This window comes from Somniosus microcephalus, chromosome 1 (assembly GCF_052327205.1).
Source record: "Somniosus microcephalus isolate GS21.2 chromosome 1, FLI_Smic_1.0, whole genome shotgun sequence".
NCBI classification, from domain to species: Eukaryota; Metazoa; Chordata; class Chondrichthyes; order Squaliformes; family Somniosidae; genus Somniosus; species Somniosus microcephalus.
Genome location: NC_140987.1, coordinates 40,085,445 through 40,099,343, shown reverse-complemented (window position 1 = coordinate 40,099,343; position 13,899 = coordinate 40,085,445). Strand labels below are relative to the sequence as shown.

Here is a 13,899-nt window from a genome sequence, read left to right as displayed (position 1 = left end):
CATCCCTAATTGCCCTTGAGGTGGTGATGAGCCGCCGCCTTGAACCGCTGCAGTCCATGTGGTGAAGGTACTTAGTATACTTCTTTGTAGCGGTTTGGTACAACTGAGTGGCTTGCTCGGCCTTTTCAGAGGGCAGTTAAGAGTCAGCCACATTGCTGTGGGTCTGGAGTCACATTTAGGCCAGATCGGGTAAGGACGGCAGATTTCCTTCCCTAAAGGGTATTAGTGAACCAGATGGGTTTTTACGACAATTTTCATGGTCACCATTACTGATAACTAGCTTTTTATTCCAAATTTATTTAATTAACTGAATTTAAATTCCCCCGCTGCCCTGGTGGAATCATTAGTCCAGGCCTCTGGATTACTAGCTATCGTACCCTGAGATGTGCCCATACTGCCGTGGGTGCCCACCGAATATTTAACATGGATGACCCCGCTCTGACCCCGGACAATGCAGTGGGGTCAGAAGCGGAGGTCATTAGCACTTGGGGGGTGCGGTAGCCCTGAGGAAATTCAGGGCTAAGATGTGTTGAATGATGGTACGAGAAAGACATAACTAGCCAATGTGAACCGGATGCAGGGAACGATACCTGTGCCTGAATGGATAGGACCCAAGGCGCACCCGATCTCGGGCCTCATTTACATCACCTGCAGAGCATCCCCAAGGAAGCTCATCGCCAAAGTGGCTTGGAATTTCGGGCCACACTGCGTCACCAGCTACAGCCTCGGGTAAGTGGTAAAAGGGGACGGAAGGCGATTGGGAGGAGGGCGACCATGTGCCAGGAATGGTCTGGGGTGGGGGGACGGGTCTGCAGTGGAGCCGGGAGAGCTCTCATGCACCTTTGGCTCCACATTCAGATTGCAGGGAGTAAAGGGAACAACCGTCTTGTGTGTTAATGGCATCAGGCACCTGTTATTCTTGTACATTTGTCAACTTAGTTTTAATAGCTCACTAATTAACTCATAGAATAAGCGCAATGTGTAACAAGTCCTGTGAGTTTTGTTATCCATCCTTTTATCGTCCAGTTTCCCCCCCCCCCCCAATTATAACCTCATGTCTATCCGTTGTGGTCTGCCCTAGGGCTGGTCTTAACTCAAGTCTCACACATGTGATTCTTGAGCCACTTACCATGGAAGAGTAGCTGAGGTGTTTTCCCATTGCGTTCTTCACTGTTTTTATCTTCGGGGTATATTCTCCTAGGTAAGCCCCACCTGCTCTTACAATGGGGGTGGGGGGCACCGGCAGCCATTGGACTCGAGTACCCTGCTGGATGGCAACCCAGTATTCAGAGCCAGCACTCTGATCCCTGCTCACCAGGGCTGTCTGGAGTGGGGCTTTAACCCAATAATTCTGACTCAAAGGCGGGAAAGTACCACTGAGCCGGTGGTGACTCTGTTCGAACACGAGGACTCTGTTGGATGTAAAGCCCAGTATTTAGTAATCGTATTCTAGTGTCCACTCACCAGGACTGTCTGGAGTGGGGCCCGAACCATTCACCTTCTGACTCAGAGGTGGGATTGCTACCACTAGGCCAAAGGCTCACCCCTATTAACCCCATGTAACAACTTTAAAATAAAATGTTGGAATAAGATGCCAGATACTCAACCTGTATCACCTTGTCGCTGTATTTGAAAAGCTGCACTCGAATGTTGCCAGTCCTGAAATGGTTAATTGTTCACATTCCATTTTTTCAGATGCCCTTGTATTGGGATTCTGAAATAACAGCACGAAAAGTGTGTGCAATATGGTTTAGTAGCTAAGGTTGTGAAGAGTCAAAGTTCATGTGAAATGGAGAGTGTTGATGACAACTTGGTTGGGGCAGAGTCCGCTAGTGCTGAGAGAGAATTATCAGAAACTTTTGGTCTGGATATGAACCCTAACGACAAATCTTACTGCTGGTTTGAGGTGCCGTGGGGAGATGGCGATCTAGGTATCATGTACAAGGGGGTTTGGGGGGTGGGCGGGAAGGTGGCACGAAAGTGTAGCACACGTGGAACTAATCGCACTCTTGCATTATTGCATGGCGTGCTCTGTATATTCGCAGTTCACAAACGGCAGTGGCTTCTGTGGCTGCCACCGAGTGCCGTGAAAGTGATCTGCCAGATGAAGCTAAGTGAGCTCAGCGTCTAAATATAGCACAGGCAGCCGACACACCAGCCAAAGGGCTTCGGAGCGACAGCGGCCTGCAGCATTGTGTATGGTTGACGTCTTGCCCGGCACCACTGAAACCATTTGTGTCAGGCCTGGGAATTGCTTCGAGTCATGGCTCTAGACTGTTAAGGTCGTGTTTGGACCAGTAAGAAGTGGGAAAGTTGTTGATGTTGCTTCCTGGGTGATTTAAATCACTTCTATAAAAAAAAAACAACAAGAAATGCTTATTTAGCAAATGCCATGCTGTAACTTCCTGTATCGATGACATTCAATGTATGAAATGTTCTCTCGCGTATTTTGTCATGTACGATTGACTAGATTGAAGGTGTATATTGGATGTATTGTTAGCCGTTTCTGTCACTAATTAGAAACCTTCGTTTAATTGGAGCTCCAAAAGCAGGCAGCTGCATTATCTGAGGAAATAAAACTATGCTTCCTAGAATTTAGAATTAAGTCTTGCCCAAATCCACGTTGCTCTAAATTTGGATTATAACTAGAATAACGTTTTGGCTTCAAACTTCTCCATGCAGCCACTTTTAAACCAATCACATTTACTCTTTAGCTCTGATGTATGTTCTTTTTTTAATGGGTTAGCTTTTCACTGCAGTGACGGGAACTGAGGATTCGAGTGGCGCCACATCGAGATCTGCGACTGTCCAATCATACTGTTAATTTTTACTCTTCTGTCAGTGTTTGACTCGTAACAATGGGAAGAGGTCCCTGCTGGGTCGCTTTCACTGAATGCAAGAGAAAATTGTCCACAAAGATCCCATTTTTTTTGGCAGCATTGTTCCAATTCAGCAATATCCTCTTTAGAGTCAATGGGCGTCTCAATTGGAGTCAAACTTGGCTCCACAACTCTCGTTTTACAAGCAGCCGACTCCTGTTTCTGTAAGGGAATGTGTATTTTTAAACTAAAAACAGAGTGGACGGCTTAACATACCTCACTCGATACATTAACCTATCTTTCTCTTTTTCAGGTGTTGCCGGAGCTGCTATGTATTTGTAGTATTTTATTTCTGATTGTTAACATTCGCAGCTTTTCTTTTTAACGCATTTCAATTTTTAATATGTGTACGTCATTCCTAGTCGTTTTTTTTGAATTCTTCCATACTGCCCTGAATCTATGGCTCCACAGCTACCTTTGGATCTGAAATTTAAACATTCCTCCCCTCCGTTTGAACACGGCTTTGTGCATTAGCTTCTCCCACTACTTGATCCAGTGCCAGCGGAAGGGGATGGACAATCTGTTCCCAGGTGTCTGCCAACGTTGCTATGCAACACCTGCTGGGAGATGTCCAAGAATGCCCCCCAGAGGCAACCTTGTTATCTAATCCTTCCATTGCGCTCTGTTTTTGGAAGTGATTGGCCGTCTGTTTGGTATCTTAACCTGGCAGGTGGTGAGAAACTCCACATAAGCCTGTGCGGTACCACTTTGTGCCAAAGCTCAGTGAAGCATCAACTTATTACACCTGCACCCCGTGACGCAGATCTGAAAGCTGCCTTTTATTGGTTTTTGTTGCAGGATTCAGCCTCAGGACTTTCACTAATCAACAATACAATTACATTTATTCAGTGAATATTGCAGTAAGGAATATTTGAAAAATGTTGACGTTACAGATTCGGCAAATACTCTTCCTGGATGGTCCTACAAGTGCTATTTGTGTAGTGGTTCAGTGGTCAGCACACTCACCTCTGAGTCAGAAGGTTGTTGAGTTCAAGTCCCCCTCTCAGAGACTTGAGCACAAAAAGCCAGGCTGATACTCCAGTGCAGTACTGAGGGAGTGCTGCACTGTCAGAGGTGCTGTCTTTCGGACTTTAAACTGAGGCTTCATCTGCTCTCTAAGATCCCATGGCACTATTTTGAAGAAGAGCAGGGGAGTTATCCCCGGTGTCCTGGCCAATATTTATCCCTCATTCAACATCGCAAAAACAAATTACCTGGCCATTATCAACAACAACAACTTGTATTTATATAGCACCTTTAACGTAGTAAAACGTCCCAAGGCGCTTCACAGGAGTGTTAAATGACAAAGAAATTGACACCGAGCCACATAAGGAGAAATTAGGGCAGGTGACCAAAAGCTTGGTCAAAGAGGTAGGTTTTAAGGAGTGTCTTAAAGCAGGAAAGAGAGGCAGAGGTTTAGGCAGGGAATTCCAGAGCTTAGGACCTAGGCAACAGAAGGCACGGCCACCAATGGTTGAGCAATTATAATCAGGGATGCTCAAGGGGGCAGAATTAGAGGAGCGCAGATATCTCTGGGGGTTGTGGGGCTGAACGAGATTACAGAGATAGGGAGGGGTGAGGCCATGGAGGGATTTGAAAACAAGGATGAGAATTTTGAAATTGAGGCATTGCTTAATGGGGGGCCAATGTAGGTCAGCGAGCACAGGGGTGATGGGTGAACGGGACTTGGTGCGAGTTAAGACACGGGCAGCCAAGTTTTGGATGACCTCAAATTTACGTAGGGTACAATGTGGGAGGCCAGCCAGGAGTGCGTTGGAATAGTCAAATCTAGAGGTAACAAAGGCATGGATGAGGGTTTCAGCAGCGGATGAGCTGAGGCAAGGGCGGAGATGGGCGATGTTACGGAGATGGAAATAGGCGGCCTTAGTTATGCTGCGGATATGTGGTCAGAAGCTCATTTCAGGGTCAAATATGACACCAAGGTTGTGAACAGTGTGGTTCAGCCTCAGACAGATGTTAGGGAGAGGGCTAGGGAACGGCGTTCATGGCGGGGACCAAAAGCAATGGCTTTGGTCTTCCCAATATTTAATTGGATAAAATTTCTGCTCACCCAGAACTGGATGTCGGACAAGAAGTCTGATAATTTTGAGACCGTGGAGGGGTCGAGAGAAGTGATAGTAAGGTAGAGCTGGGTGTCGTCAGCGTACATGTGGAAACTGACACTCTTTTTGGATGATGTCGCCAAGGGGCAACATGTAGATGAGAAATAGGAGGGGGCCAAGGATAGATCCTTGGGGGACATCCGAGGTAACGATGCAGGAGTGGGAAGAGAAGCCATTGCAGGTGATTCTCTGGTTACGATTAGTTAGATATATAAGAATGGAACCAGGCGAGTGCAGTACCACCCAGCTAGACGACAGTGGAGAGGCGTTGGAGAAGGATGGAGTGGTCAACCGTGTCAAAGGCTGCAGACAAGTCAAGAAGGATGAGGAGGGATAGTTTACCTTTGTCACAGTCACAAAGGATGTCATTTGTTACTTTGATTAGAGCCGTTTCGGTAGTGTGGCAAAGGCAGAAACCTGATTGGAGGGATTCAAACTTGGAATTGCGGGAAAGATGGGCACGGATTTGGGAGGTGACAGCACGTTCAAGGACTTTGGGGAGCAAAGGGAGGTTGGAGATAGGGAGGTTGGAGATGGGGCGGTAGTTTGCAAGGACGGAGGGGTCAAGGGTTGTTTTTTTGAGGAGGGGGTGATGGCGGCAGATTTGAGGGAGAGGGGGACAGTACCTGAGGAGAGAGAATCGTTAACAATATCAGCTAACATGGGAGCCAGAAAAGGAAGTTGGGTGGTCAGCAGTTTGGTGGGAATAGGGTCGAGGGAGCAGAAAGGGTCTCATGAACAAGCTGAGTGCGGAGAGGTCATGAGGGGAGATTGGAGAGAAACTGGAGAACGATGTGAGCTCAGAACTAGGGCAGGGTGGAACCTTAGAGGAAGTTTGGCCTGGTGGGCAAGGGGAAGGAAGTGAAGAGGCTGAGGCAGCTGAATGGATGGTCTCAATCTTAGATACAAAGAAGTCCATGAGCTCCTCACACTTGTTGTCAGAGGTGGAGGGTGGAGGAGACAGGGGAGAGGGGTTTAAGAAGATGGTTAGCAGTGAAGAATAGAAGCCAGGGTTTATCTTTGCATTCCAGAATGATTCTGGAATAGTGAGCAATTTTGGCAGACGAGAGCAGAACCCGATAGTGCTTTATGTGGTCCAGCCAGATCTGGCGGTGAATGGCTAAACCAGTTGTCCGCCATAGCCGTTCAAGTCTGCATCCCTTGGACTTAAGAGAGTGAAGATGAGGGCCGTACCAGGAGGAACGGCCAGGATGAGAGAGATTGTTTTAATAGGGACTAGGGCATCACATTGCTCTTTGTGGGAACTTGCTGTGTGCAAATTGTCTGGCGGGTTTCCTACATTAAAACAGTGACTACACTTCAAAAGTATTTCATAAGAACATAACATAAGAAGTAGGAGCAGGAGTAGGCCATACGGCCCCTCGGGCCTGCTCCGCCATTCAATAGGATCATGGCTGATCCGAATCTAGACTCACATCCACTTCCCTGCCTTCTCCCCGTAACCCCTAATTCCCTTATCTGCTAGGAAACTGTCTATCTCCATTTTAAATTTATTTAATGTTGCAGCTTCCACGGCTCTCTGGGGTAACAAATTCCATAGATTTACTACCCTCTGAGTGAAGAAGTTTCTCCCCTTATTCTTAGATTATGCCCCCTAGTTCTAGTCTCACCCATCAGTGGAAACATCCTCCCCGCATCCACCCGATCAAGCCCCCTCACAATCTTATATGTTTCGATCAGATCGCCTCTCATTCTTCTGAACTCCAATGAGTAGAGTCCCAACCTACTCAACCTTTCCTCATACGTCAACCCCCTCATCTCCGGAATCAACCGAGTGAACCTTCTCTGAACCGCCTCGAGAGCAACTATATCTTTTCTTAAATATGGAAACCAAAACTGCACGCAGTATTCCAGGTGTGGCCTCACCAATACCCTGTATAACTGCAGCAAGACTTCCCTGTTTTTATACTCCATCCCCCTTGCAATAAAAGCCAAGATTCCATTGGCCTTCCTGATCACCTGCATACTAACTTTTTGTGTTTCATGCACCAGGCTGTTTCATTGGCTGTCAAGCACTTTGGGATGTCCTGAGGTCATGAAAGGCGCTGTAGAAATGCCAATCCTTCTATTCTAGTTTCACCCAGCAGTACAGCAAAAAAAAATTCTGTGCCATTGATTCAAATTTCCTTCCTGTTTCAAGAAATGCCTTTAGGAGGCCAATATTGTAGTTTGGGGAAGAGGAGTATTGGCCAAAGCTGGGGTGGATGCTTTAAGTGTCCAGCCACCTTTTCTCCTCATTGGCAACATGAAAGGCAGCAAAAATATGACTAAAAGAAGATGGTGTCACTTCTCTGTCCGAAACTCGTTCGAAAGAACAACGTGCAGCAATAATTGGACTTCTCGCTCCCTCAAGATGTAAGGGCAGACTCAACGAGGTAGATCTTGACTTTGTGCGATAGCGTAAAGTGGGCGATAGGGTGTCGCAGCCCGTTTTACATCTCCCCTGATTTTCAGTTCTGTTGACTTCAGTGGGAATAATAATCGGGAGTGATGTAAAACTGCCGACTCGCTGTCCTCCGTTTTCCGCTATTGCACAGAGTCATAACCTACCCCAAGTACTTTTATTAGCAAAAGTACCAACTACAGTAGGAGAGAGAATTTATCTTCAGGACCCAGTCAGTGTCCATGGGCCTCAGCCACAAAATGAGCATTAAAATGCCAAATACCCACAGATAGATTTTGTTACAAATGAAAGATGTTAAAGATATCATTGCAACTCCCAACAGCAAAAACAACTATTTATTTGAATCATAGAAGTAGTGCTAAGGGTGGGGGTGGGACATAGTCATCTCGGTTTGGCTGTATACAGAAGATGGAAGGCTGGGATCCTCAAAGTTAGACAGTAGATTGTTTCATGATTTTTTTAAATGCCTGTATAGATAAAATTGTGATAAAACGCCAAATTATGGGCCCAAAGTTAGTGTGGCAGGAATTCCCAAGTCTTAACATCTTCCTCTGTGAATAATCTCATAGATGAATCAACTAGAGATGGCGTGTGCTATGGTCTGGAATGCAGCTGGGGTTATCTTGGATATTGATTCAGGTTTGTTTTGTGCGCGCAGTTGTTTGTTATGTTTCCTGGTCCAGCATAAAAATATTCCACAGAATGTGCGATATAAATATCTATCGGCTGAAGGAGGTCGAGGGGCCAGTCAGATGCCAATTTTGTGAGATAGTTTTGCTGTTCATACCCCAAACTTCCTGCCCCGTGAAAAATAATTCTTGAATTGACATCACTTGGCATTTAAGCATCGTGAATTTACTGTGAGCAGGTGCTGAATTGACTTGGAACTGATTTCAGACTGATACTTATGGTTAAATCTGTGTTGGATCAGCTGAATGGGCACCTTCCAACACAGTGATGTCAGGAAGCACTTCTTCATTCAAAGGGTAGTGGAAATCTGGAACTCGCCCCCCCCCCCAAAAGCTGTTGAGGCTGGGGGCCAATTGAAAATGTCAAAACTGAGATCGATAGATTTTTATTCGGTAAGGGCATTAAGTGATACGGAGCCAAGCGGGTAAATTGAGTTGAGCTACAAACCAGCCATGATCTAATTTTTTAAATATTCATTCACGGGATGTGGGCAGCCCTGGCAAGGCTGGCATTTATTGCCCATCCCTTAGTGCCCTCAAAGGTGGTGGTGGACCTTTTTCTTGAACCAATACCACTGAGTGGCTTTGGATAACAGTTAAGAGTCAACCAGACTAGAGTCACATAAGGACAGCAGATTTCCTTCCCTGAAGGACATCAGTGAACCACTTGGGTTTTTACAACAATTTGGTAGGTTCATGGTCACCATTAGTGACACTAGCTTTTTATTCCAGATCTATTTAATTAACTGAATTTAAATTCCCCAGCTGCCCTGGTGATATTTGAACTTGTGTCCCTAGATCATTAAATCCAGGCCTCTGGACTACTGGACCAGTAACATAACCACTAAGCTACCATTCCCTGAATTGTGTAGCAGAACAGGCTTAAGGGGCTGAATGGCCTACTCCTGTTCCTATGTTCCTAGTCTGTTTTTATTGCGTCCAATTGAATGGAACAACTTATGCTAAAAACTGCAGATCTCCGAGGCTCTGCTAATGGCTCAGTGAATGAACTTTTACTGCATGATGTAATGCTAACCCACATAGGCCAGGAGGATCCCAGGTTTGATCCACTGCTCCGAACTCAATCAGCTCATCTCAGACGGGCAGTGGGCGAATCGCAGTTAACTTCAGTGTCTCTGAGCTAGAGCAGCGGAAAATTCAGCCGTGGTTCCTGCATCTGGTTCGTATCCAGCAATCCTTGCTGGAACAGTGAGCACGTCTAGACGTTATTTAAGGAGAGGATTGGGCTGAGCCGGGATGGTCAAATTGCCTATTAATTCCCACATGGCAGCTGTCTTTCACTCTGCCAGCGCATTTCACACTTCATCTAGAGCCATTGTTTGTTTCTTTACCTGTCCTATTACCATCTCGTCTCACCTTGAATATCTCTTAATGTCTCTTCTCTCATCCCCTCCCCCATTTCCCAGCCCCCAAACTGCCTTTTAATCTGTTTCATTTCCTGCCTTCTTTTTTTCTCAGTTCTGTTGAAGGGTTTCGACCCGAAACATTGACTCTGTTTCTCTCTCCACGGATGTTGCCTGGCCTGCTGAGTTTTTCCAGCGTTTTCTGTTGTTATTGTCTATTAGTAGTCAATGGCTAGGCTCATAACATGAAGAATGGCGACTCATGTAAGGTATCAGAGGGGTGCCAGTGCATACAGAACAACACCCAAAAGGAAGAAAATTGGGGGGGTGGGGGAGCACTAGGTGATCTCTTTAATGGAGACGCATCGCTTTGTTGCATCAACTTCTATTTTGACAACATCCAACCATTAGCAAAGACAGAAGGGGTCACTCCATGATCTTACACTTCCAGCAGGGAGCAGCACTCGAAGGGAGCCCAGGTTGGAGAATCAGGGCTAGCCCTATATCCAAACTGCACTTCCTGCAAGCACGTCTGCCCACCGGAAGTGTGGGATTGCGGAATCATGTCTATACTTTTCAGTTATTGTTTTGTCGATGTACGAGTGCCTTCATTTACTACTGTTAAGAAAATCATTGTTCGAACAGAATTCTCTATACCTCGCAAAATCTGATGGAATTTACCAAACGCATCTTTGAAATGACATGTCACTTTAATTTCCCCTGTGATATCAACAACTTTCTCTTAGTTGCACAGAAATAAAACCAAAATATATTCACTTAAATGACCTTCAGGGCAATTGATCTATAGTCGTACATGCAATGGAATGGTCTATTAGCTGATGAATGTAGTAACAGCATTGATATGGAGCCACTGTTTTCTCTCTACTTGTTTTGATTTAGCTCATCTGTAAAATAAAATCAATTATGTTGCCATGAATGCAGTCACTGCACTGTGGGGAAATATTAAAATCAGTCATTTGGCAGAAATAATAAATCCTTTAAGAGCTCCGACTACACCTTCCAAAAATGTAACTTTTGTTTATTGCATTGGTATGACCGATAAACGTGACTTTGTTTGGTGTATCTCAGCATACTGTTGGAGTAAAAATAGAAAATTGAGGTTGTCGCCAAGTGTTTTTCTTGCTTAATTCGCTCACTGAACTATCTTGAAGTGCAATGAATGTTTCCAGAATTAATTTTTTTTGCATCCAACCAAACCTCTTATTGGATGAGGTGGTGTTAGCCGACAGTACAAATGACATGCAATAGAAACTCCCTTCACCAGAACCTTTTACCCACTCTGACTACCTATTTTATTTATAGTTTTATTTTCTTTTTGAAAGGTTCTTGGGCTGACCGTTCACCTCTACATGAGGCAGCCAGTCAGGGACGCCTTCTGTCCCTCAAAACCTTGCTTGCACAGGTAAGTGATTGTGCAGTGCGTTGAGTAATGTATTTTATTCTGCAATCGTTGCATCATCAGACTTTTTACACTTGTTACATGACTGAGCAGTGTCCCTACTTGTGTATAATATTACACTGTTATTTGGGGTTTGGGGTTTGAAATCATCTTGTACGTCAGTAGAAAGCCGAAGGATTTTGTAGAAAGCACTCTCCTACCAGCCTTTCTTCTTTTCAGCGTCGTCAGCCATGGCTCAGTTGATAGAAGGTTGAGGGTTCAAGTCCCACCCCAGAGACTTGAGCACATAATCCAGGCTGCCACTCCAGTGCAGCGCTGAGGGGAGTGCTGCACTGTCAGAGGTGCCGTCTTTCAGATGAGACGTTAAACTGAGTTCCCATCTGCCCTCTCAGGTGGACGTAAAAGATCCCATGGCACTATTTTTAAAAAGAACAGAGGAGTTCTCCCTGGTGTCCTGGCCAACATTTATTCCTTAACCAACATCACTAAAACAGATTACAGGAAACTCTTGTTTAAACGGCACCTAAATATCCGGAATTCTCTATTAACCGGCAAAATTCATACTCCGAAAACAACACCTCAATAACCGGAAATGTTGCCGAGTCCGAGTCTCCCGCGGTGGCTGAGTTAGTCAGTGGGGGTAGTTCTCCAAACTGCCACTACTCGGCTTCTTGGCACTGTCGGAAGTCCAAAAACCTCAATAACAGGAGTCTGACTCTCCCGCGCTGCCGGTAGTCTCTTTAACACACATTCTGTAGGTGAGTACCCAATTATACTGCACATTTCTTGATTTTTTAATTTTTGTTTGTTAAAGATAGCCTCGGTAGATAACCCTCTCCATCATCCGGAATTTTTAATCAACTGGCAACATCCCGGTCCCGCTGGTGCCGGATACCAAAGAGTTTCCTGTATCTGGTCGTTATCTCATTGGTGTTTGTGAGACCTTGCTGTGCGCAAATTGGCTGCCGCGTTTCCCACATTACAACAATGACTACACTTCAAAAGTATTTCATTGGCTGTAAAGCACTTTGGGACATCCTGAGGATGTGAAAAGCTCTACATAAATACAAGTCTTTCTTTCTGTTTATGCTTGCTTTAAAATGAAAGGAACTATGTAAGAAGGAAGATTATTTTTTTTTCACTATCTATCGACTATGCTGTGGCTGGGACAGTTCCCATTCGTTGCACTCTGGTCGCTACTGTACTTGACGACTGTCTTTGATGCTGTACCTGGGGGTGTGTTGGGCTGCAGCATTGCTGTAAAATAAAGTCTCAGAATCTCAACAGAAGATCTGTTTAAATCCCAGTCTCCACTCAAGCTACATTTATAGGGGCGTTTGTTGTTCTTCTCAGCTGAGACAGCTACAGAAAGGAGGAAACATCATTCGGAGAGAGAGCTCAGCCTACATGGATGCTAAGCAGCTAATTTGGATGTGGGTTGGGGGGAGGGGGTGAAGGGAAGAGGAGCAAGAAAAACTATTCAAAATTAAAGTAGTGAAAATGTTTTTTTTAATTTTTTTGTGATACAGCTGCAGATCTATCTTAACATTTTGACTGCACCGTTGTAACCTTTGTTGTGTATTTCAGGGTCACAGTCCAAACACACTGACAATAGATCATGTTTCTCCACTCCATGATGCCTGTCTGGGGAACCATGTAGCATGTGCCAAAGCCCTAATAGACGCAGGTGCCAATGTAAGTATCTTGACGTGATGGACATGAATCGTATCATTATCATCAGAATCTCTCCCTCAAAAAACTGGATGCTAGGACAAACTGGAGCTTTCAAGACTGAGATAGATTTTTGTTCTGTAAGGTTCTGTGCGCAGGTGAGACAGCATGGGCTCCTTTGCCCACCTCTAGCCAAGCTCCTGTGGCACTGGCCTTCACTGGAGGGTGGCCCACAAAGGACCACCCTTTTCAACAGAATCTTCTTCAGCAGCAGTTCCAAAGCTGCTTCACTGAATGAAACCGTTCCAATGCGTGCTCTTGCCACACACATTTCTCCCCCTCCTCAGTTGCAGGACAGTTTTCAGGGTGACCCGCAGCCCTTTAAGAGCTGCTGGTGTTGGGTAACCTACCCTTTGACCCTGATACGATGTAGCACGTTGCGCACTGTGCACCCCAGCAACATTCTAATGAGCGTTATAACACAGGGTCGTCTCTCTGTGTGCTACAGGCGCGCACAGGGCCCAAAGAACATGCATGCCTCTGAGCCAGGACCGCACGACTGCACTGCATAATTTATGCTTTAAATCAGCTGGCTAGAGGCAAGCCTGGGAGCAGATATTCGGCAAGGAATTCTACCTGATGTCAGAAGAAACTGCACTCCAATGACCCTACGAGTGGGATCAACCTGCTTTTGGGAAGCAATTTGGGTGCTAGATTTACTTCATAAACATCTCCGGCCAGCCAATCAGAACATTATATTTTACTCAAAAATCTATTTATTCACGCAGAATATCTCTCCAATATATCGCATAACTAATGTTTTGCCGACTGTATTTGTTTTTAGGTCAATGCCACTACTATTGATGGCGTGACTCCGCTGTTCAGTGCATGTTCCAGTGGCAGTGCAAGTTGTGCGGAGCTCGTATTGCAGAATGGTGCCAAACTACAAGGGCAGGACTGTTGGGCTTCAGCCATTCACGAAGCAGCAAGCAAAGGTCAGTCATCGATTCACACCAACACTTTTTCTCTTCTAAAAGAAAATACTGCGGACACTGGAAATCGGAATAAAAACAGAAAATGCTGGGAATACGCAGCAGGTCAGGCAGCATCTGTGGAGAGAGAGAAACAGAGTTAACGTTTCAGGTTGCTGACCTTTCGTCAGAACAGCATTTTCTGTTTTCACTCTTTCGTTTACATTTCACTTAACTTCATTTATGTTTGAACATTTTATGTGTGACAATACAGCACACACATTGATAAGCACACATGTACAGATGTAACATTATGCAATGCATGCCAATGATACGCAAAAGGACAAAAGTCTTTCA

The 13,899-nt window shown here is 45.3% G+C and overlaps 1 protein-coding gene across 3 annotated transcripts in view; it reads left to right on the top strand.

The window, feature by feature from the left end:
* The window catches only part of asb5b (ankyrin repeat and SOCS box containing 5b), a 62,156-nt gene that overhangs the window by 22,246 nt on the left and 26,011 nt on the right, over positions 1-13,899 (top strand). For 2 of the 3 annotated variants that reach the window (XM_085977986.1, XM_085977990.1), the window contains exons 2-4: positions 10,824-10,903; positions 12,488-12,595; positions 13,416-13,566. In XM_085977986.1, the coding sequence (XP_085834112.1) occupies positions 10,824-10,903; positions 12,488-12,595; positions 13,416-13,566 (339 nt within the window). Of the gene's footprint in view, positions 1-7,996; positions 8,067-10,823; positions 10,904-12,487; positions 12,596-13,415; positions 13,567-13,899 lie in introns of all 3 variants that reach the window. The other variant, XM_085977998.1, reaches the window with a different exon arrangement.